This window comes from Lactuca saligna, chromosome 2 (assembly GCF_052625555.1).
Source record: "Lactuca saligna cultivar CGN05327 chromosome 2, ASM5262555v1, whole genome shotgun sequence".
In the NCBI taxonomy this organism is placed as follows: Eukaryota; Viridiplantae; Streptophyta; class Magnoliopsida; order Asterales; family Asteraceae; genus Lactuca; species Lactuca saligna.
The window spans coordinates 160,089,292-160,114,682 of NC_136418.1; the positions used below are offsets into that span (position 1 = coordinate 160,089,292).

General features: G+C 28.1%; 2 protein-coding genes across 8 annotated transcripts; both read left to right on the forward strand.

Moving 5' to 3' along the window:
* The first annotated feature begins 3,033 nt into the window (after positions 1 to 3,033).
* LOC145032410 (uncharacterized) lies at positions 3,034 to 8,191 on the forward strand. Of its 6 annotated transcripts, none has more exons than XM_078981213.1 (15): positions 3,034 to 3,160; positions 4,730 to 4,863; positions 4,952 to 5,063; positions 5,150 to 5,272; positions 5,350 to 5,454; positions 5,538 to 5,621; positions 5,694 to 5,809; positions 5,881 to 5,982; positions 6,069 to 6,182; positions 6,278 to 6,334; positions 6,468 to 6,534; positions 6,619 to 6,672; positions 6,763 to 6,837; positions 6,934 to 7,096; positions 7,979 to 8,191. In XM_078981213.1, exons 2-14 carry the CDS (start codon positions 4,844 to 4,846, stop codon positions 7,060 to 7,062), a joined length of 1,158 nt encoding a protein of 385 aa, XP_078837339.1. In that variant the 5' UTR covers positions 3,034 to 3,160; positions 4,730 to 4,843; the 3' UTR covers positions 7,063 to 7,096; positions 7,979 to 8,191. The 6 variants fall into 6 exon arrangements, with proteins under 6 accessions (XP_078837339.1, XP_078837335.1, XP_078837338.1 ...); XM_078981209.1 differs by lacking the exon at positions 7,979 to 8,191 and adding an exon at positions 7,192 to 7,534; XM_078981212.1 differs by lacking the exon at positions 7,979 to 8,191 and adding an exon at positions 7,289 to 7,534.
* Positions 8,192 to 22,648: 14,457 nt separating this feature from the next.
* Positions 22,649 to 25,150, forward strand: LOC145032411 (Nucleotide/sugar transporter family protein). Of its 2 annotated transcripts, none has more exons than XM_078981215.1 (9): positions 22,649 to 22,895; positions 22,980 to 23,027; positions 23,214 to 23,334; positions 23,616 to 23,800; positions 23,897 to 23,964; positions 24,060 to 24,192; positions 24,295 to 24,396; positions 24,557 to 24,829; positions 24,907 to 25,150. In XM_078981215.1, the coding sequence occupies exons 3-9, from the start codon at positions 23,214 to 23,216 to the stop codon at positions 25,000 to 25,002; spliced, it is 978 nt and encodes a 325-aa protein (XP_078837341.1). In that variant the 5' UTR covers positions 22,649 to 22,895; positions 22,980 to 23,027; the 3' UTR covers positions 25,003 to 25,150. The 2 variants fall into 2 exon arrangements, with proteins under 2 accessions (XP_078837341.1, XP_078837340.1); XM_078981214.1 differs by having other exon boundaries at positions 22,655 to 22,895; positions 24,295 to 24,456.
* The last annotated feature ends 241 nt before the right edge of the window (positions 25,151 to 25,391 follow it).

The window sequence follows — 25,391 nt, forward strand, 5'->3', positions numbered from 1 at the left end:
AAATATAATCTTTTAGAAACAAAAAGATTAAAAATCCAACATTATGAATCAAACATTACAAAACAACAATTCTAACAATCTTACAAAGACAAATCCAATATTACAAATGCAAAGTACAATAAATCCAAAATTACAAATTTAAAATACCAACATGTCAAAAAAATTGACAAATTCACTACATCTTCAATATCCATTAATTTCATTTAACTATTCATTCATTGACATTTGAATATCCTCCTTAAATAAATAAATAAAAAAATAAAAAAATAAATTGTTATATTAGTATATTCAATACAAATTGCAAAATTTAACAATTTTACCTCAATTCCCTCGTCGTCTTCATCAAAATATAAATCATCACCATCAAAAACACAACGTAACCAAGGGAAAAAAATAAAGGTAATAAACAAAATATTTTAAAATGAATAAAATAAATAATGGTTCAAGCAAATTCATACATAAATTTTTTACGCCACATTGGAGATATGAATTTCATTTGTTTCTCGTTATAGTTAACTGCAAAATTGACGATATCATTAACCGTGTTTGAATCATTGGTTTGATTCGATTATGCTGAAGACATGATTACAAAAATATGAAAATGGTTCACACAAACAATCGATGAGAAATCGTGTACATGACTCATCAAACAATGTATATAACTTATCTAACTAAAAAATACATGTGTGATTGAAGTGATCAGAGCATGCAAGGTGGAAATTTATTCGATTTAGATCCACAAATAGTTTATACAAGTCCAACATATGTATATAAACAAACATGTAATCCCTTGATAAATCAAGAATTGATCAAACATAAAACATCACTAAAGTTATAAAATTACACCATCAACATCCAATTTGAGTTTCTCTTGCTATAGTCACAGAATCACAGTTGATTATATTCATAGAATCAAGTTCAAAAACTTCTATTAGAGTTCTAGATTGTGAAATTGATCAAACATAGAACATCACCAAAGTTATAAAATTACACAATCAACATCTAGGTTAAGTTTCTCTTGCTATATTCACAGAATCACAGTTGACCATATTCATAGAATCACAGTTCAAAAACTTCTATTATAGTTCTAGTTTGTGAAATTGATAGCAGCAAGCAGCAAATATACTGTATGAAATTATGAATCACAGTTCTTTCCAGCATAAACACCTCATATAAATCGAAATCTGTACACTAGAAATTTCCAAAAAGATACACTAGGAATTTCCAAAAGAAAATTGTGAGAAATCGAAATATGTTCACTGAATACTCCTTAATTGCAATCGAATTGCCTAATATAAATGGAGTTCTGATAATAATTCACACTTATGTTTCAGAAATCAGCGAGAAATAGAAATCGTGAGCCAAGTGGTAGAATCGATTGTGAAGACCGAAGAAAGCTCTCAAGTCTCAATTGTATCATAGAAGGAAAGAAGGAAATTAAGGATACATTATCGTCAAACGCGGAAGGGCGTCGACGGTGGTGACGGGAAACGTCAAATGCAGGTCGTCGGTCGCCAGTAGGAGTTAGAGACTTGGAGAAGCCGCAGTCAGAGTACATGTCCTATGGGAAGGAAGCTGAAGTCGGAAGTCCAGTCGAAGACTCAAAGCTAGAAAGTCGTCATTCGTATTGTGAAGTCTGAAGACGGATTGAGAATTGACGAAAGAAAGCTAAAGCCCTAATTTCCCATTGAATTTTACATTATATATAATAATAATAATAATAATAATAATATAATATAATATAATATAAATATAAATATAAACGGGGCTCCATGCGGGAGTACGAGACGGAAATACTCACTCCCGCCCCTGGTCACAAAAATAAACGGGAGTTAATCTCGCCCCACCCCCGCTCCTGCTCTCAATTTTTTAAAAAAAAATTAGTCCCGTACGATATCGGGATCCCACGGGAACAGGGTCCTGCGTGGGTTTTTGGTATCCATAAGCTTATTAGCTTATTACTTATTAGCTTATTTGCGGTGAGAATAAACAATAAGTAAGGAGGAGATGCTTATTAAAATTAGTTTATTTAGCTTATTCCTACCACAATAAGCTAGTTTTTAAGAATTCATATTCAAACACTTAAACTTAGCTTATTATGGTTGAAATAAACAATAAGCAATAAACACCCTTTTTTTTTTCCTATCCAAACACCCCTTAGGTTACCAAACTCAATTATAAACTCATAACAACTCACTAAATAACTAAATGATGGCTAGAGCTGTTTGTATTTTGTAGTATGCTCACCCTAATGAGATTCCTGAAATAAAAAATTTATTTTAATAATAATACAAAACAAATATAACAAAATCAAAATTTTAAACCTAAAATAAATATACAGAACTTTATTTTCTTCAAATATAGACACAAATGTGGTCCAAAAAGTAGCTCAAAAATGAATTGAAAATTTGGTACGTTGGAAAACAATATCAATTTGCTTCTACCTGATGGTTATGCTGTCAATGTTGGAGCTAGTATAAGAACAAACGGTGTTGAACCCCCTACTCTTGCTCCCACCTTCTTATAATAAGCTAAAATTTACTATGCTTAAAATTCACGATCCATTTTAAACATCTCTTATTTAAATTCCACCTCTTTTAAGCCTCTTTTATTCAAAATTTTTGGCTCTAACCTCTAACACCTTTATGGATGTCACCCGGTCAGATCGTTTGTATAATTTTCTTCTATCTTAATGGCTTATGCATCCGTTTAATCGATTGTCTGATGTCGGGTATCACTTCATCTTCTTTAATATACGTAAACATGAAGATTTCGTAACATTTTGAAATTTTATACTCTAAAGTTGCATCTTACAATATTTTCACTAATGTATATTGCACCTAGGCAACGGTTTCGTAATTTGACCAATAATCGATGATCATTTTCTTATTATTTTAAAGGATGATTTATTTGTTAAATATCAAATACAAACAAAACAAAATGTGTAGTTATTTGGTGAGCCTGTTGTTGTGATAAAAGAATAAAGAAAAATACTGTGAATTTGAATATGAAAAAGAGATGGTAACATGTTAATTATTCTTTTTGTTTTTTTGAAAAAAGAAATATTTTTTGGCCGCAATAAAAAAATCTTCTCCGAGAATTCACATACCGATGTCTCAGGAACCGGAAAAACAACATTTCTCTCTCGTCACCTAAAACTGTAAGCATCTGCGAACCCTAATTTCTGTGTAAATTCCATCATTGGCATCACTATGCTACACATCTGTACACAGTTTCGTGCTTGATTAAGTTGCATACATGTTCCGCTTGCTCATTTCATATGATCGATCTCCGTCGCACCTTCTAAAACGATGTGCTTAGGGTTTATTCTATATTTGTATTATGCTTGCAGTTGCGATTTACCGTCTCTTCTGTATTTTTTCATTTAGTAGTATGTTTTCGCGCTTCGGCAAGTTTGGATCACTGTGATTTAAACTTGGATCTTAACTTTTCACTTCAAGTGTTTCAATTTTGACGTGGTTGTTGTTGAGATATCTCTCAATGCAGATCAATGGTTAAGTAGCATTACAGGCAAGGTGGATTTTTTCTATGCGAAAGAAACGCCGTTGATTGGCGTGATTTCTGCTGTTACACGAATAAATTTCAACATCAGAAGCGATAGGTTCTCTAGAATTCCTGCGAGAAATTAGGAACCACCTATTAATAGAATTTCGTCCTTGTTAAAGTTGCCTCTGAAAAGTTGTAGCCAAATATCGAAGAGGAGCTCTACTTGAAACAATAGAGAGTTAACTGTTTATGGAGTTGGTTCTTTTTTAGATCTTTTTGATTGAATCTCTACATAGGGATGATTTTCTTGAAGTAGTAATAAGTAGAAGGATATAATGGATCATGCACATGAGTAGTGATAAATTTGATAGATGGTGAATCAACTCCTTCTTGTACAGCTGTGACTTTCTCCATGTTAGGATCATCTATGATGATGATCAATGAAAACTTCCAATTTGGGCTGATTTGTTCACCAACTCTTTATAGCAAATTGGCAATAGGAAAGAGCAGTAGGCTGGCCCACCCTACCAAATTGTGATGAACTAATTATCTTTCCGAAACCAGAGAAAGAATGAATTGTACTCAATCTGTTATAAGAATATTAAAATGGAAATGAGAGATGTCCTTATAATTTAAGGATCAAGTCAATCATCAAATATATAAACACATTTTTTTCTTTAGCTAATTTAGTCAACATTCTCAGGTATGTTACGCCATCGAAGATAGCAGATGTAGCTGATTTTCTAACTCAATAAATACTGCTAATAATAATATAATACCAAGTCCAACAAGTTCTATAATGATGAATTTAATTTTTTTACATAGCCCATATCAAATTTCTACATTTCGGAAAACTAGTATTTTCGGGAATTTGGAATTTTATTGTAAATCTTAATTCATATATTTGCAAAAACAATAATCAATGCATGTTTTTAATCTAATATGTATTATTTTGGTGTTCTTTTGATTATACTGAAACACATCAATATAATTTTTTTGCAATGTATCATGATATATTTAAATATCACTGATAATATTCCAGATAAGTAGTGTGACTAATTGAACTTGATCTTATAGTCAACTATAGTTACAACAAAATGGTAATAGTCTGATATCTTCATGCACTCATGAGTATGTAAACACATAAAGTCAGTTATTTGCATCTATGCTCTAGGCTATTTTTCTTATAAACTATACACTTGTTTCTAACAATAGTTTTCAGGTATTCTAGTCCTGCTCCAAAAAAATCACACTGCTGTATACTGGAGGATGCTATAAGCCCATAAGGAATTGCTTGTAAATTTCTTAAAGATTAACCTTGGGCACTTTTAACACAATGAAAAGCATGTATCGCAGGTTAGTTGAAATATTTTAGCTGAATGTTAGGTGACACTTGTTGACTTTTATGATACTCGTTGATCATTTTTGTTATTTTTTGATCCAGTGGTGTTTTCAAGAAATCAAATGGTAGTGCAAAATTAATAATAACTACAATCATGGGAATTGTCTTTGGATATTTCATTGGGGTTTCTTTTCCATCTGTTTCTCTAACCAAGGTAGCTTCCAAATCTTGTATATTACATACTTTCACTACAAAAAAAAAAAACAAAACTTGTCTTTGATTTATTGTGAATTCTTGCAGGTTATCATACCTTCAAGCATTTATTCACCATTTGATGTGACAATGCGTGAAGATCAATCTAAATCTCTTGAACGCAGCTTCCCTGAAAATCTTGGTTCTGGTAATACACCTGCAACACCCAAGGTATATTTTTTGAAAAATAATGATTAATATATTATAGTCAAAACACTTTTTGTTGACTTATTCCTCTTTGTTTCCAGATCTATGTTCCATCAAACCCCCGTGGTGCTGAGTCATTGCCTCCTGGAATTGTAGTCCCAGAAACTGACTTATATTTGAGAAGATTATGGGGTGAACCTAGTGAGGTATGTGTTTATAGTTTAGATGCTTTCCATGAAATTATATATAGTGGAATGTGTTTGACTTACAAGGTGTTTGACTTTTTTAGGATTTGAAAAAGAAGGCAAAGTACTTGGTAACTTTCACTGTTGGTTGGGGTCAGAGGGATAATATTGACAAATCAATAAAAAAGGTTTTATTCATTTGTGTTTATTAATTCTGATGTTATTTGAAGATACTAAGGTGTGTTGATGAACATATGTAGTTTTCTGGGGACTTCCAAATCTTGCTTTTTCACTATGATGGCATAGTTACAGAGTGGGATCAATATGAGTGGTCAAAGCAGGCAATACATATTAGTGTAAAGAAACAAACCAAATGGTATATCAAATTCATTAATTTTTCGTAGTTATGACATTGTTGTTCCTATATTTAATGTTGTCTTTTAATAGGTGGTATGCAAAGAGGTTTTTGCATCCAGATATTGTAGCAGCATATGAGTATATTTTCATTTGGGATGAAGATCTTGGTGTTGAACACTTCAATGCTGACAAGTAATTTTCTCTTTCTCTATTCTTCACGAATTATTCATTTCAATAAGTTGTAAATTATAAATGATTTTTTTTTCATCCCACTTTAGGTATATCCATTTAGTGAAGAAACACGGTTTGGATATTTCCCAACCTGGTCTTGAACCCAATAATGGATTAACTTGGCAAATGACAAAGAGGAGAGGCGATAAAGAAGTTCACAAGTAGGTTATGTTTTTTTTTTTTTTTTTTTTTTTTTTTTTTTTTTTTAATTTAAAAAGTTGATATACATATAATTTTCTTATTTTTTGGTCCACAGGGATACAGAAGAGAAACCAGGGTGGTGCAGTGATCCCCATTTGCCTCCATGTGCAGCGTAATCTCTCTCTCTCTCTCTCTCTCTCACACACACACACACACACATACTCGGTATGATTTATTGAATATATATATATATATATATATATATATATATATATATATATATATATATATTTGCTTTGTTACAGATTTGTAGAGATTATGGCTCCTGTATTCTCTCGGGAAGCTTGGAGGTGTGTGTGGCATATGATTCAGGTGAAGATATATAAAAAATATATCGTCATTTAGCACGTTAACATTAACAGTAATGGTAATATTGGTTTTATAATGTTGTTACAGAATGATTTGGTGCACGGATGGGGTTTGGATTTTGCACTTCGACGATGTGTAAAGGTCAGTCAATCATTTCCATTTTCTTATCATATTAACTTCAATTTAAAAATCTTAAAAAAAAACAATTAAAAAAATGTTTTGATGTGACAGCCTGCACACGAGAAAATCGGGGTGGTTGATTCACAGTGGATCATTCATCAAGTCGTCCCCTCACTCGGGAGCCAGGTGAGACGAACCCCATATTATTAATTATTATATTTTGTTCATGGAAAGGAAAGTATAATTGGATGGGTTTATCAAAGTAAAATGTTGTTGATTCAGGGTAAGTCTGAGAATGGTGAAGCTCCATGGAAGGGGGTAAGAGATAGGTGCAGAAGTGAGTGGGCATTGTTCCAAGATCGACTTGCAAATGCAGATAAAGCTTACTTCAAACAGATTGGAAGGGACTAAAATCATCTTTACACACATGGACGGGACATCATTGGTTTGTTTCTTGATCCCTTTTATTGGCGTTTTTTATATATATGCATATTGAAGCCCGGTTTATGAGTTGAGGTGGCTTTTGTGTGTTTGCCATAGGGATCCATACTTTGTACCTTAGCCCTAGCCTATAACCACAATATGTGAGCTTTTGTGCATAGTTTTACGATACCAACCTTTAGATTTCATTTTGCAGAGTGTTTTGTTTTCCTTTTCGTTTGCCACATACGTTGTGTTTTTCTTTCTGCATGTAACGATATACACTTCATTTTCACCTTTGGTGACCCTTTTGTATAATATTGTACGTCTCGTCTTTTAGGTGTTGCTTATTTGTCGAGCAATATCATAAATTCATCGAATTTGTTGTAAAATGACCTGTTGATGTTTTGACTCGGGTTGTAAGTAATACTATGATTAAGCATATCTGTTGATATTGTGCAAAGATCTAGGGAAATGTCAAATGTGAATGTTTTACTGTAAAATATTGTTTTTCACATCAAACATATTTCTCAATATATAAAAACCATGTTACGATGGAAGTACTGTTTATACATAGGTGCCAAACATCGATAAATACACTAACATCCTTCTATAGTTTTATTGGAAGTAATGGTCCAAATGTTATGACTGAAACTTGTGCAACAGAGATATAGGTAGTCCTTCATTGAAGATACGGACATATTAGGATTTGAGGGAGCATACAAAAAGGTAGGTTGAATGTATCATAGTATGTGTTTATTACACCAAACGTGGAACACCGTGAGTAGGCATCCCACAAATTTGTGTCTACATATAGGCACTGAAGTATGTCTCACATGGATCGTGTATAAAAGGGCACATTTGGTGAATTTAAGATATTGAAGTTCACCTTGAATATTCTATACAGATGGATATCCGCAACAAGTTTGTCAGTGCTGTCCAGCTTGGACTATATACCTTGAGGTGTGGCATGATTTGTAGTGGAGCATGTTTGTGCGCTCAAGAATCTCGATGGCATACTTTTGTTGGATGAGGAACAAGTTGTTGCTATTGGTGTTTGAAATCCCAAAGAAATACATAAGTTAACCCAAATCAGTCATTGGTGGATGAAATAAATAAGGTGAGTGATGAATTTGAGTGACTATGCTAAAAGTCAATATACATACCAAATTATGCAAAACCTTGATACTATGCATGATGGGCTTGTTTGAGAGGCTGCAAGTGACGTGCATAATTAGGAAATCTCGAATCATGAAAACACAATTGTTAATGCATAAACATAGTTTCCCGAAGGTGCATGCGAAAAAAGATATTCTTCACGTAAAGCTATAAGGCCAATGATATACGACTGTAAGAATTAGGTAGTGTTTGTTTTTTATCTGCAGATCTGCGTAGCTTTTTCTGTCTGCACTATGCAGACATTAGCCTTAACCGACTGTTTGTTTTTTTTAAGACTGTAGACCTAAAAATATATGTACGTCCCTTTCTTGGCGTAGATGTGGTCCAGAATCTTCTACCATCTTCAGACATCTTCTAACCTATATATATATATATATATATATATATATATATATATATATATATATATATATATATATATATATATATATATATATATATATATATATTTGAAAAAAAAATTACAAAACTTAAAAAAAAACGTTCGACGATACAAACATGATATTTTTGACAAATTTGTATATAAAGATTTATTACAATAATAGTCATTGAAGTTAATTATATAAATATTAAAAAAAATCTTAATATAATCTTATATTTTTTTTGCCAAATTTTGTAAAATATTATTTAATACAGTATCGTCAATTTCTCTAGAAAATATTTATGGTACGTTTTTAATGAATTTAATTGAAAAGATCGAAGTTTCGTTCCGTTCATTTATGTATCAAATTCTTTGATCACTAATTATAATGTTTGGTTATAACTATGCATCTAAAGTTGTTGGATTTTATCAAAGATATACGTTAATTCATACAATTTTTATTTTTATTTTTTTATACAATAATAAATAAAAATTGATCTAGATTTGTTAATTATTTATAACAAAATCATAAAAATTTTAAAAAATCACTTTGAAGTTTAAAAAAATCAGTTTATTTATATTTTAATTTATTTTAGTAGCCCGCCAATGTTAAAAAAACAAACAATCTTTTTTTTTTCAGACTGCAGACGTTTGGTCCACATCTTCTACTGCAGAGGTCTACAGATGTGATCCGCAGACTGCAGATATTTTGCCTCAGAAAAAACAAATGAACACCTTAATAAACTACAAATAGTAGTCTATTTGACAACAAAGCTAAAGGTCTCATCATAGTCAATACGTAGACACCTAACACCTATTGTTTGCAAATAAATGAGCCTTGTAGTGAACAAGAGATTATATTTATATAACCACATCCACATGTACTAAAAAAAAAAATAAGGAGGATACATGAACTAAACAATAGTTGGGGTCCCGTAATGTTTGTATATATGAACTCTAACTGGGAAGATGTCATGCGCATGAAGGTTGGGCATTGGATGTGTTTGATCATGTCATGTTTGGTACGTGTCATCATACAAATGAAAATACATATACAATGTCATGCTATAAGCTATACACAATGGGCTATCCCTGAACCGATTTAAAAACTCTATAAATAAACTAATAGTTAATATTAAGGCAAAATAGCTATTTAGTATATACTTCGGTGTTCAACTCTTGGGGTTTCAATTAGGAGTTGTCAGAAAATGGTATGCAATATGCTTCGGTGTCTTAGCACATTGCTAAAGGATGAGTCTTCTTCCCTATCCTCGCAAAGCTGGGAGTCATAGTGTTGACCGAGAACTCATTTTTACAATTGTTAAATTGAACTTCTAGTGGCTAAAAGAGCCACCAATTATCATTTACGGACAAACAAAACATATAGACGATTTTTGTAGTTTAGTACTTTAATTTGTAGTTTGTTAACATCATATTTATAGGTTTAGGCCGTGTTTGGCGCGTCACAGCTAGCTGATACGCTAGCTTATTTTTCGAGCTTTTTTATGTTGTTGTGTTTGGTAAGCCAAAAAGTAGCTGATAAGCTAGCTTTTTGAAAAACTACTTAGACTAGCTTTTTAGGAGCTTTTTAAAATTTTTTCAAATACACCCATTAATTAATTATAGAAATACATATCATTACATGTCCTTTTATGTAATTTTATATATTTCAGCTAGCTTTTCAGTTAGTTTACCAAACATTATTTTTTATCAGCTAGTTTTTCAGTTATCAGTTAGTTTTTATTTAACAGCTAACTTTACAGCCATTAGCTAGCTTTTCAGCTACCAGCTAGTTTTTGAGCTAATCCGTCAAACATAGCCTTAATGTATTCATGGATATATAAATACATATATGGAAGCACCGGTTCAATTTTACAAAAATCATTATATTTTCATCATTTTACTTAAAACCCATTATTTTATTTATATTTTAAGAAAAAATCATTGACATTTTGAAAAATTTGTAGTTTAGAGAGTCAAGACAATACTTTTCAAATGAGCAAAAAGCAAAATTTTAGTATGTGTGTAGTCAAACCAATTAGTCGAAAACTACTTATCCACAGAAAAAGTCTTTTTATTCATTAGTTCCAGATTAAAAAAATCTTTAATGATAAAACTGTTCAAATCGGTAAACCTTTTAAAGATAAATGTTTTTTCTGAAAAAAAATGTATTTTTGAATAAAAAGCTGAAAAAAATAGCTTTTGTGAAAATTTTCCTTAAATATCTTTGGTGAAAAAAACATTAGAATTTTTTTAATTCGCTTGTTATTTGATAAACTGGTAATCGACAAATTTGTTTTATTTCACAAGAAAATGACCGGTTCGTGATGAAACTATAATTACGCTGATTAATAGTTTGTAAATATGTTTACCTGAATAATCGTATTTGACTTTTTATTATAAATGAACCAATAGCTCTTGTAGAAATACCTAAAAACTTATATTACTTTCATTAGCGACAATATTTATATACACATACCGTGAGTTGGAGAAGTACATTCACTTCTAGCATGTTCTTTACTTACGCTTGTTGACATTTAAAAAATAAAATAACAAGAAAATCATTTTCTAACTCACAACCATCCTAAAATCGTATCGTCTAACCTTGTTTAACCTCTTATTTTTATTTATATATTATTTTTCTGAAAAAACAAAACACAATTTTATATTTTGGAGGGGTTTAATGGAAATTAAATGGGTGTTAAGAGGGTTACATCAATTATGTGAAAATATAACTTATTAATTAATTTATAAGTAAGAAAATTAGGTTGGTGAGTCCCACGTCCCAAGCCAAGCTGTTTGGAGTAGCATTCAAGATGCCTTCATTCCACCAAACAAATAAGAAATATGCAACTTTTTTTTTAATAACAACTCTTGCTTCTTCCTTGAGTTTTATCTTTTATTTTTCTAAATCTATATATGATATCATCTTCTCGATTAATTATGGCCACTTATTTAATCAAAACTGTCCTTTTATAGAATATTGGAGGATTTAAGAAAAAAGACTGACACATAACTGTTGCTTCTAATCTACGTTTTTTTTTTCCTTTCCTTTTTTGTAACAATATTAAGAAGTCCTCATCTCAACTTCTTGCATGCTCTCGAAGCATACATGCAGAAGTATTTGTATATAATAGCTGATTTTGTTGTTTAAACAGTTATATCTTGTGCATTAAGACGTTTATGTCTTGAGAAAATATTTGATACGATTATTGTTTCATGTTATATGCTAAATATATAAGAAATAAATCAATTTTTATATAAGAAATAATAAGTTTTTATGTTGAAAAGTTACATAATTTTGTATCGTTATTTTAGTGAGTAATAAGATGTTTGTTTGAATACAATTATCATTACATAAATCAATAGCATTGATTAACTCAACAAATCAATAGTGTTGATTAAATTAACATTTAAACGTAATATATATATATATATATATATATATATATATATATATATATATATATATATATATATATATATATATATATATATATATATATATATATATATAGGGTTAGGTTCATGTGAGACGACCTAATTTTGTGAGATCGTGAGATGCATTTTTTTTATTTTTTTTATTTTTATTTTTTAATTTTTTTAGTTAATTCAGTTCCGAAAATAATATTTAAAAAAAGAATTTTTGGATTTTTCCATTTATTTTGCATTTTAAAATTATTTTTTAGAATATGTTATTGTAATATTATATTAGAATATTTCACGTATTTTTCAAAAAAAATGTAATTTATTTTTATTTATTTATTTATTTATTTTAGTTAATTCAAGTTCCGAAAATAATATTTAAAAAAAGAATTTTTAGATTTTTCCATTTATTCTGCATTTTAAAATTATTTTTTAGAATATGTCAATGTAATATTCTATTAGAATATTTCACTTATTTTAAAAAAAAACGGATTTTAAAATTTTTTTTTTAGTTAAATCAAGTTCCGAAAATAATATTAAATTTTTTTTTTTTGAATTTTTCCATTTATTTTGCATTTTAAAATTATTTTTAGGTACCCAAACACACTAAAATACGTCGTTTTGTTTGATATATTCATTATAATGTTCTTAAACACCAACCCTAACTTGACTTATTTTCAAGATTTTTGAAATTTCACTATTGTATTTCTATTACATCACATCTTTTTGCCGAACACTTATTCGGCTATATATATTGTAGTTGAAAGTGAAAATTATATAACAAGAAAATAAATAGGTAATTTATAAAAATATTGGAAGTAAATCAAGTTAAAAATTAATTTATAAGAATACCGAACAATTAGAATGTATTATATAATATAAAACGACGTAGTATAGTGAGTTTGGGTACCTAAGCTTATATACCCTTAAGGTATATTCACTTTTCTATATATATATATATATATATATATATATATATATATATATATATATATATATATATATATATATATATATATATATATATATATATATATATATATATATATATATATATATATATAGTAGCCGTTACCCGCGCACAGCGGCGGGGACAAATAGCTTCTTTCAACGATATTTTTTTTTAAAAAAATGTTATGTTCCAAAAGAAAGTTCATGACGTGGGTGAGAGGAAGGACGGTAGTCGTGATAGTGGTTGGTTGAAGGCAGAAGGAGGCAGAGCGGCTGTGGTGGTGGTGGTTATAATGTCTTGGTTACCGGTTAGGGTTCTTCGAGAGAGTGTGCGTATATTTCTTACTTTGAAGGGATTACGAAGATAGATATTATGAGATGACTTGTTGACATTGACCGCTTCAAATGGCTGAAGTGTTGAGATTGACGGGTTCAATTTTCAAATGAATTATTCTATTAGTTTGATACGAGATTTCTAGGGGATAAAGGATAGGGTTAAAAATTTAATATTATTATATTATAAATGGGTTGTACTTCAAGTTTAATAGTTTGGACGTCTTAAAAAAATAATATTATCATATTCAATCTATTTATAGAAATAGTTAGATTTCTTTTATAAATAGTAAAGATAAAGATATATATATATATATATATATATATATATATATATATATATATATATATATATATATATATATATATATATATATATATATATATATATATTAATTGTCTAACGACTTTCCTAAACTATGTCTTAAAATTTATAATTTTTGTGAAGCGAATTAAAATATAAAATAAAGTAGGAACATTTGTTGTGGGTGAATATATAATTCTGCATCATTTTAACTAGGGGTGAGCATAATAACCGAAAAACCGAACCAAAACCAAATTAACCGATTTAACCGAACCATAATAACCGAACTATTTTAAAAACCGTTGGGTCGGTTTCAAATTTTTGTTAACCGATAACTAACGGTTTGGTTATAATTTTATAGGTTAACCGAACCATTATGAACCGAACCGCTAAGTTTATATTTTAATATATAAAAATTATAGGTTATATATAAAATAATATAATCAAACTTATTTAAGATACATTAAAATTTTGAAATATAATCCATTAATCCTCACTTACCATGTTACGACCGAGCAATCAAACCATCAAAGATTGATCACGGACACACACAATCTTCCATTTATGCATTGAGTTAGATTATTGATTAATATTGTAATTCCTAATCGACTAATTCTACAACTTGTAAACATTATTCACAATTAGTTTAATCTTCACACTCATAATCCTAATTGAATGCTTCTCATACTGTTAATCCTAATCAAGATTGTTTGGACTTTATAGTACTATTCAAATGATTTTTTGACTTTATAATCAAGGCTTCTAAGTAAATTAATTTTTGGTTCTTTTTGACTCTGTGATATATTCGATAATATTGATTGTCGGCATGCTTCTTTTTAAAACAAAAGGGCAAATTGTAATTAAACACAACTATTTGTACTCGATTTTATTTTAGACGTTATGTTACAAGTTAATAAGTTAATAAATTAATAAGAGAAACCATTACTTACAGCTGTTTGTTTTTTTTGAAGATCTGAGCAACCACTTTTGTATTCGCCGTGCAGACAACGCATAGACATATGTCATCACATAGTGTTTGTTTTTTGGAAGTACGCAGATCAAAAAACGTCTGTACAAGGTCTTCCTGACGCAAATATGTGCGACTGTCTTCAAAGGTCTTCAGACCTCATTTTAACCAGTGTTGTAAAACTCGCCGAGTTGTCCGATTACTCCCCCGAGTAATCACTACTCGGTCCCTTACCGAGGCGAGTTACAGAATCCCGAGTACTCCCCGATCGGCCATTTTCTGAACTGAGCAGTGTTGTAAAATCTGGTAAACTCGGTGATTAATGTATATAATATACTTAATGATTTATTATTTAACACACACATATGTGATTATTGCTACATATATATCTTAAATTTTCAGTAATTATTCACGAACTGAGACCATTATTTGTTTTTCAGTTTTTATGTATTCACATGTATCTAATTTTGTTATATATTTCAATGAACTTATGGTTTTGACATATATAATTTCCCTAAAAATATTCATACATGAATTATCGAATCTGAATACTCATCGTGTACTCCCGAGTACTCGCTACTCGGTAGTTGGCCGAACAGGTACTGGGTAACGAGTTCTACAACCTTGATTTTAGCCTCAACAAAAAAAACATGGGCCACCGTGCACTTTGTTTATTTTTTTCCTGCTGAAAATGCATTTTTAATGTTTATAACATGAAATTAAATTTGAAAAATCAATTTATTTCAACAACCGCGGACGTTAAAAACAAACAATCTTCTTATTGCACACTGCAGACATTTGGTCTACATTTTCTGCCGTAGAGGCTTACAAATGTGGACCGCAGACTGCAGATATTTTGACTTCAAAAAAACAAACAACACCTTAATAAATTAGTTATCTAAAATAAAGTATATTAACACAAAAATTCTTAAGTTTTTCAAAATACAATTTTATCCTAACATAAGTTTTTTATGCTATACACCTAGAACTTTGCAATTTTTTTTCTTACTTTTTCATTTGTTATCGCCTATCATAGGTTTTAGGTTAACATTAAATAAGATTCGTAAAAAAACCCTAATTTTATAATTATTTATGGTTTTTACCTTATGTTTTTCCCATATTATATGTATTAATACAAGAAAACCTATTTCTACAAGAAAAAGTATCTAATTAAACATTGGATCTATATTTTTTAAAATGTTATTTCTTAATTTACAATTTTTTTTACCTATTGATATTGTTTAAACCGTAAAAATATGTTTTTAAAGTATAAATATGTTTGTTTGGAAGTGTAAATGTGTATTTTTTTTTTTTATATATTTAGAAGTATAAATATATTTTTAGAAGTATAAATATGTATTTTTCGAAATATGAATAAATTTTTTTATAAATAGTAATAGGTTTTTAGAAGTATAAATATGTATGTTTAAATATTAAAAAATATATCAATAAAAACGTGTTTATATGAAGATATGTATTTTCACATAATTTTACAAATACATAAAATTAAAAACATAATTAAGGTAAAAATGTAAAAGATTGTAAACTTAAGTTTTTTATTTATATATTTATTTATTTATTTTTTGCAAACTTTATTAATTTGTAAACTTATGATAACAAATAATAAAAACAAAAGTAGAAAAAAAAAACTTGCGATTTTAATACACTAAAAAGTAAAAAGTGATGTTAGGTAAAATCTTTTTTTTTTTTTTTTTAAATTTAATTAGATTTTAATTTTTTTAGTGCATTAAAAAGGCAAGTTTTTTTTTCTATTTTTTAGCGTATTTGTTTGAAAATTTAAATGGATTTTTTTTTATGTCAACATCCCTTTATATATATATATATATATATATATATATATATATATATATATATATATATATATATATATATATATATATATATGGGGTTAGGTTGAATAGAGAACCATAATTAACTAAGGAACCAATAAACCAATCTTTTTTTAAACTTTTAAAACTTATTTTTTATAAAAAAAAAAAACTAAAAATACAAAAATTCATAGCTTTTTATCATTTTTCCAATGATATCAGATTCGAAAAAAAGAAAAAAAAATATCGTCAAATTCATAATGTGAATCTAAATTCCCACGGTGAATCCGAAATATATATTTAACATTCACAATGTTATGTTATGAATTTTGATATTTTTATTTTTTTTCGATAGAAAATAAGTATATATATATATATATATATATATATATATATATATATATATATATATATATATATATATATATATATATATATATATATATATATGGAAAGACTGAATATACATTACAACCCCACCTAAGCTTAGATACTAAACCTTATCAAAATACGTTGTTTTACTATATAAAGATTACAATTAGGGATTCATGATTAACACTTGAAGATGTAGTTTCATGATGTACACAATAGTTTTGATAAAGAAGCAAGAACATTGATTATCTTCTTCCTTCGTGACAAAGGAAAACAATATTGTTTACTAAGGTGAAGTAATAAACGATAATGGAAAAAAGAAAACAAGGATGGTAAAACGATAATGGACAGAATAAATGTTATTTGGGATGATATATTTACAAATTGAAAACCAAATCGAGTATAATTACTAAGTCAAAACGATATATTCTAGAGGTTTACTACTTAATCTTAAGTGAGGCTTTAATGTATATTTCCTATCCGATATATATATATATATATATATATATATATATATATATATATATATATATATATATATATATATATATATATATATATATATATATATATATATGAGTAAATTACTGAAATCGACCCTGTGGTTTGGTCAAAATTGCACGTTTGGTCCCTAACTTTTTTTTTTTGCACTCGGATCGTCCTTGTGGTTTGATTTTGTTGCGTTTTTCGTCCCTATGATTTGGTAAAAATTGCATGTTTGGTCCGTAACTTTATGTATGTAAGGGACGAAAAATACAACAAAATCAAACCACGGGGACGGAAAACGCAACAAAATCAAACCACGTTGACGATCCGAGTGGAAAAAAATAGTTAGGGACCAAAAGTGCAATTTTGACCAAATCACCGGGACGATTTCAGTAATTTACTCATATATATATATATATATATATAGATCCAGTAAGAATTTTTTTTTTGTAGAAAGATAAGAAGTTTTTTTTCTACATAGTTTTTTGACGAACAAAAAAAATGAATCACTAGATGATTCATTTGTAAAACTAAAAATACAGAAATTCATAGCTTTTTATCATTTTTCCAATGATATCAGATTCGAAAAAAAGAAAAAAAAATATCGTCAAATTCATAATGTGAATCTAAATTCCCACGGTGAATCCGAAATATATATTTAACATTCACAATGTAATGTTATGAATTTTGATATTTTTATTTTTTTTTCGATAGAAAATAAGCATATATATATATATATATATATATATATATATATATATATATATATATATATATATATATATATATATATATATATATGGAAAGACTGAATTTACATTACAACCCCACCTAAGCTTAGATACTAAACCTTATCAAAATACGTTGTTTTACTATATAAAGATTACAATTAGGGATTCATGATTAACACTTGAAGATGTAGTTTCATGATGTACACAATAGTTTTGATAAGGAAGCAAGAACATTGATTATCTTCTTCCTTCGTGACAATGGAAAACAATATTGTTTACTAGGGTGAAGTAATAAACGATAATGGAAAAAAGAAAACAAGGATGGTAAAACGATAATGGACAGAATAAATGTTATTTGGGATGATATATTTACAAATTGAAAACCAAATCGAGTATAATTACTAAGTCAAAACGATATATTCTAGAGGTTTACTACTTAATCTTAAGTGAGGCTTTAATGTATATTTCCTATCCGATATATATATATATATATATATATATATATATATATATATATATATATATATATATATATGAGTAAATTACTGAAATCGACCCTGTGGTTTGGTCAAAATTGCACGTTTGGTCCCTAACTTTTTTTTTGCACTCGGATCGTCCCTGTGGTTTGATTTTGTTGCGTTTTTCGTCCCTATGATTTGGTAAAAATTGCATGTTTGGTCCGTAACTTTATGTATGTAAGGGACGAAAAATACAACAAAATCAAACCACGGGGACGGAAAACGCAACAAAATCAAACCACGTTGACGATCCGAGTGGAAAAAAATAGTTAGGGACCAAAAGTGCAATTTTGACCAAATCACCGGGACGATTTCAGTAATTTACTCATATATATATATATATATATATATATATATATATATATATATATATATATATATATATATATATATATATATATATATATAGATCCAATAAGAAATTTTTTTTGTAGGAAGATAAGAAGTTTTTTTTCTACATAGTTTTTTGACGAACAAAAAAAATGAATCACTAGATGATTCATTTGTAAGATGATTCACAAGAAAAAAAATTTCAAAAAAACATCTTTATAATTCATTTTTAAGTAAATTAATAAAAAATTCACTTTTATGACAATTTTAATAAATAACAACAAAATCATTATATAAATGAATAATGTAGATGTTTTTTTTAAGAATTTTTTCTTGTGAATCATCTTACAAATGAATCATTAGATGATTCATTTGGTTTGTTCGTGAAAAAAATATGTAGAAAAAAAATTTCTTTCCATTCTAATTTTGTGTGACCGTGAGACCAAATCTAAAAATAATTTTAAAATGCAAAATAAATGGAAAAATCCAAAAATTCTTTTTTTAAGTATTATTTTCGGAACTTGAATTAACTAAAAAATAAAACAAAAATAAAAAAAATAAAAAAACACGTTTTTTTTTTTTTTTTTTTTTTTTTTTTTTTTTTTTTTTTAAATACCTGAAATATTCTAAATAGAATATTACACTGATATATTCTAAAAAATAATTTTAAAATGCAAAATAAATGGAAAAATTTAATTTTTTTAAAATATTATTTTCGGAACTTGAATTAACTAAAAAAATAAAAAAAAATAAAAAAAATCCTATTTTTTTGAAAAGTACGTGAAATATTGTAAATAGAATATTACACTGTATATATTTTAAAAATAATTTTAAAATGAAAAATAAATGTAAATATCAAAAAATTCTTTTTTTTAAATATTAACTAAAAAAAATGAAAAAAAAATAAAAATAATTAAAATAAAATAAAAAAATGCATCTCACGGTCTCTCAAAATTAAGCCGTCTCACATGAACCTAACCCTATATATATATATATATATATATATATATATATATATATATATATATATATATATATATATATATATACACACACACACACACATATAGGTTTAGGTTCTATGGAAAACAAAAAACCTTAAAAAAAACCTAAAAATGCATAAAAAAAATACTTAGAGATCACAAAACTTTTTTTTGAATTTTTTATAAAAGATCACAGCTTTTTATAAAAATTCGCTGAATATATATATATATATATATATATATATATATATATATATATATATATATATATATATATATATATGGTAAAAAAAAAAGTTTTTTTTTTTTTCAAATTTTTTTCAACGATTTTTTCTTAAAAAATGTCAAAAAAAAGCTTTGTGATCTCTAGGTATTTTTTTATGCATTTTTATGATTTTTACGGTTTTTTTAGGGTTTTTTTATTTTCCAAATAACCTTATATATATATATATATATGTGTGTGTGTGTGTGTGTGTGTGTGTGTATATATATGGGATAGGAAATATACATTACAACCCCACTTAAGATTAAGTTTTAAACCTCTAAAATATATCGTTTTGACTCAGTAATTATACTCGATTTGGTTTTGAATTTGTAAATATATCGTCCCAAATAACATTTATTCTCTTCATTATCGTTTTACCATCCTTGTTTTCTTTATTCCATTATCGTTTATTACTTCACCGTAGTAAACAATATTGTTTTCCATTGTCACGAAGGAAGAAGAGAATCAATGTTCTTGCTTCCTTATCAAAACTATTGTGTACATCATGAAACTACATCTTCAAGTGTTAATCATGAATCCCTAGTTGTAATCTTTATATAGTAAAGCAACGTATTTTCATAAGGTTTAGTATCTAAGTTTAGGTGGGGCTGTAATGTATATTCACTCTTCCCACACACACACATATATATATATATATATATATATATATATATATATATATATATATATATATATATATATATATATATATATATATATATATATATATATATATATATGTAGGGGAGGGTTCAATTGAGAAAAAAAAGGTTGAGAATAGGGGAATCATTCTTAGTCAATCATTTATTTTTGCCGCAAAAGGCTCCAACGTACCGGCGGAAATGGGAAACGAATGCACATGTGTTTCCCAACATAACATATTTCTTTAAACTATGCTAATCATTACCTTAATATATACAAAAACATAGTTTTTTTTTCGTTTTTTTTTTTTTTTAAATTTTTATAAGCTATTTTTATCAAAAAGTGATTTTAAATATACCAAAATTCATGATTTTTTATTCTCTACAAATAGACATCCATATTGATATAGTTTTAAGATAAAATAATTTTTTTTTATATATTTTCAGCTATCGTTATTCATAAATAAATAACAATGCATCAGGTTTTATTACAGTACATTCGTTATTCACTTATGAACAAAAAGTATGATTTTTTTTTTTTTTTTACAATTTAAGTATCATTCGTATATGAATATAACATATAATAAACATAGTATATTCATATTTTAATATTGGACGATGAATTCACTTGTGAATATTAACATAGTATATTCACTTGTGAATATTTGATGGTATATTCGCTTACGAGTATTAAATGATATTTCATATGTGAATATTACATAGTATTACATGGTATATCACATGTGAATATTACAGAGTATATTCACTTGTGAATATTAGATGATATATTCACTTATGAATATTACACAGTATATTCACATATGAATATTAGAAGGTATATTCACTTATGAATATTGAAGGTATTTTGACAAATATATATATATATATATATATATATATATATATATATATATATATATAACTTTTATTTGTTATTCACATATGAATAACATACGTACTTGCATATTTTTTTGTGTTTTTAATAATCATATACTGATTCAGGTGAGAAAACATATTCATATGTGAATATAACGTGATAATTTAGTTTATGCATTTCATCAAACAGTTGAAGTGCAAACAAGTTAACTATTTTAAAAATGTTAAAAACATCAAGTTATCAATTCCAAATCATCATATACTTCCGATTTCGATTTCAGATGCGACATCCTATCTCTGATCGATTTCTCAATTTGATTTTGATTTCCGAAAATCCGATTGGGAACCTGTGAGTACCGATTCTAAGTCCCTCAACGTCGACTGTGATTGCGAGTCCAGAACTCCAATTCCAATTTCATGAACAACAAAGAAATTCCGGTTTAGTTGAAGAAATCTGGATAATTATTGAAGGTTGGAGGAAAATTTTTGATGATGAACGAACAATTATCGAATTTTCTATAGTTACGTATTTGAGATTGAAGGTTATTACGATATTTACAAGTTTACCACCGTATCTTTTATGCTTAGATTAAATGAGTGGCTGAGAATGATTCCCCCATTCTCAACCTTTTTTATTTTCTCAATTGAACCCATATATATATATATATATATATATATATATATATATATATATATATATATATATATATATATATATATATATATATATATATATATATATATATATATATATATATATATATATATATATATATATATATATATATATATATATAGTTTGATTTGAAGGATGTAGGTATGCCCTTCGTTCTGAAAAGTGATTTCTTAAAAAAAATGTTTTTTAATGTAATTTACCAAACTGAAAAAGGTAAGTTTGGTGGTATGATTTGTAATTGTAAAGTGAAATGTAGTTTTAAAAATGATAACGGCTACTGTCATGTTGATGATAGTGTAGAAATAAAAACACATTTTGTTTGCGTGTTAGTTTTGGCGTCAAATGGAAGCAATAAAACAATGAAGAAATTCGATTTTAGGTGCCAACAGCCGATGCAGATGGTGGAACACAAAAATATAAACCCCTCCCCCCATTCCATTCCATATTCATTGATTCAATCTCAATTCTCACACAACACTCTCACATTCTGATTCATTTGGAGTAATCATCAACTTACGTAATCCACCATCACATGCTGTGTTTTTGTTAACAGCCTCTTGTGTTTCTAATTCTAATCGCTAAGTACATTTCGCAAGGTCCGATTCAGTGATTCCTCCATTTTCAACTGCTTTCATGAAGATTCAAACTTGTTTCAGTTTTATTTTGTTTCAAAATCGCAGGCACTCCCAAGTCTTTCGGATTGAAGACCAATTCCGACGTCAATCAAGGTCAATTGGAAATTTTATATTCATCTTCAAGCTCTTAGCAACGTTGATTTCCTCAATTGAAATTAGTATTTACCTCATGATGCATTTGCTATTGTAGTGTGTATCAATGTGACCAATATATGTTTGTTTTCAATCAAATAAGAAACTTATCAGGTCTCTATGTTTACATGTTATTTTCTGTTTCAGATGGGAGAATTGACGGGATACCAATTGGGGGTTATTGGTGCGTTGTTTCTATCTGTGGCATCATCTGTATCCATAGTCATCGTCAACAAAGCCCTGATGAGCAATCTTGGTTTTCCATTTGGTAAAATTTCTAATATTTCCTTTCGTTGTTACTTCCATTTCAAGTAACCACTTCGAATATTATAAACAAAAAAAAAAATCCATCAATCCCCTCTACTCAATAGCCGGTTGTTATACCATCATTATCATTCAGAACAACTTAATCGCTTTTGGATCTTGCCTAATTATTTCCTTGATACACGACATATTCGAACTATCATTGTACTTTATGCATAAATTATGGTACCCTTTTGTATGTATACTATACACATGCTAAATCAGTTTTTTTTTTTTTTTTGGTAGCTACAACATTGACTAGTTGGCATCTAATGGTAACATATTGCACGCTTCATGTGGCACATCGTTTGAATTTCTTTGAGAACAAAAGCATTGATATGAAGACTGTAATCCTATTTGGCATTCTGAATGGCGTTTCAATTGGTTTTCTTAACTTGAGCCTTGGATTCAACTCCATTGGTTTTTACCAGGTTTGTCTTTCTTCAATCTCAAGCATTCAAATTTCCCATACTACCCTTACACGAACACTTTCAAATTAGCATATGCATTTCTGGTTCGTTTCACAGATGACCAAACTTGCAATCATTCCTTTCACTGTCCTGTTAGAAACTCTTTTCTTGAAAAAACAATTCAGGTAATTATATGAACTTTTATTTTTAGGTATAATATTATACCATGTTTTTAATGTAAGTAATTATTAATATACTTGTTTATTTTGAGTTATTGCAGCCAGAAAATAAAGCTATCTCTTTTCCTCCTACTTGTTGGAGTTGGAATTGCTTCAGTGACTGATCTTCAGCTCAATTTTGTTGGCACAGTTCTCTCACTTCTAGCCATCATGACCACATGTGTCGGTCAAATTGTATCCTACACCCCACTTTTTTACATTTTTTTTTTTATTAAATTCAAAATAAAAATATTTATTCAAAGTTGTTATTCTTAACAAAAGAATGAAAAAAATCAGCTGACAAACACAATTCAAAAACGATTAAATGTGACATCGACTCAGCTCCTATATCAATCAGCACCATTTCAAGCAGCTATTCTGTTTGTCACAGGCCCAATGGTAGACCAATACCTCACCAAGCAATATGTTTTTGCTTTCAAATATTCACCTCTTGTTTTGGTATTATTATATTTAGTAATTCCAATTCCAACATTACACCCTTTTTCTTCTATTTTAATTTTTAAATTTAAAGCGAAATTCCATGTGTGTTGTGATGTAGGGATTTATAATACTTTCATGTGTGATTGCGGTTTCGGTGAATTTTAGTACATTTTTGGTGATTGGAAAAACATCACCAGTAACATATCAAGTACTTGGGCATTTAAAGACATGTCTTGTTCTTGGATTCGGGTATACTTTGCTACATGACCCTTTCACTCAAAGAAACATCATTGGAATCCTTGTTGCCATTCTTGGAATGGGATTGTATTCCTACTTTTGCACACATGAAAACAAAAAGAAACAAATCCTCGATCTCTCTTCGGCTTCCCAGGTGCCTCATATTTTTTTAATCCAATTCAATCGGACCCCGCATGTTATAATAATAATAATAATGATTTTTTTTTTCAGATTAAAGATAAGGATAGTAATACGCCTCTGTTGGGACACCAAGATAAAGAAAATCATTTTGAAGTGAAGAAAGCAACTAAAGACTCCCTTGTTTAAGCTAAAGCGACTGGTCTATATAGGGGATTTTTATTGTGTTATATTTTTCCTTTCCTTTTATCATGTAATTCAATTGAGTATCATGAAATTTTGATTCTTTTAAATAAAATTAAATCTACAACATCAACATCTATTTGTTTTATGTTCACGTGGCTTCAATTACTAATATCACATTTGTAGTAATGTCGACAAAACGATTTGAAAAAAAAAAAAAAAGTGTTGCAGATGAATGGCAATAAGCATTCATGTGGAAATTATGTACAATAATCGCTCATCGTCATCGATTTTATGTGATTGTTTTTTCTTTGTAGAAAGAACTTTAAAAACACAAATGATTCAAGCATAACTTGTATTTGGCTTTATGCAAAATAACTTAGAGTTCTTATGCT

Coding starts and splice junctions, on each gene's coding strand:
- LOC145032410 (XM_078981213.1), top strand. CDS start 4,844: ATGAAAAGCATGTATCGCAG. Junction 5,064..5,149: donor CATCTGTTTCTCTAACCAAG/GTAGCTTCCAAA, acceptor GAATTCTTGCAG/GTTATCATACCTTCAAGCAT. Junction 6,535..6,618: donor GTGTGTGGCATATGATTCAG/GTGAAGATATAT, acceptor ATGTTGTTACAG/AATGATTTGGTGCACGGATG.
- LOC145032411 (XM_078981214.1), top strand. CDS start 23,214: ATGGGAGAATTGACGGGATACCAATTGGGGGTTATTGGTGCGTTGTTT. Junction 23,965..24,059: donor TTCTTGAAAAAACAATTCAG/GTAATTATATGA, acceptor GAGTTATTGCAG/CCAGAAAATAAAGCTATCTC. Junction 24,830..24,906: donor ATCTCTCTTCGGCTTCCCAG/GTGCCTCATATT, acceptor TTTTTTTTTCAG/ATTAAAGATAAGGATAGTAA.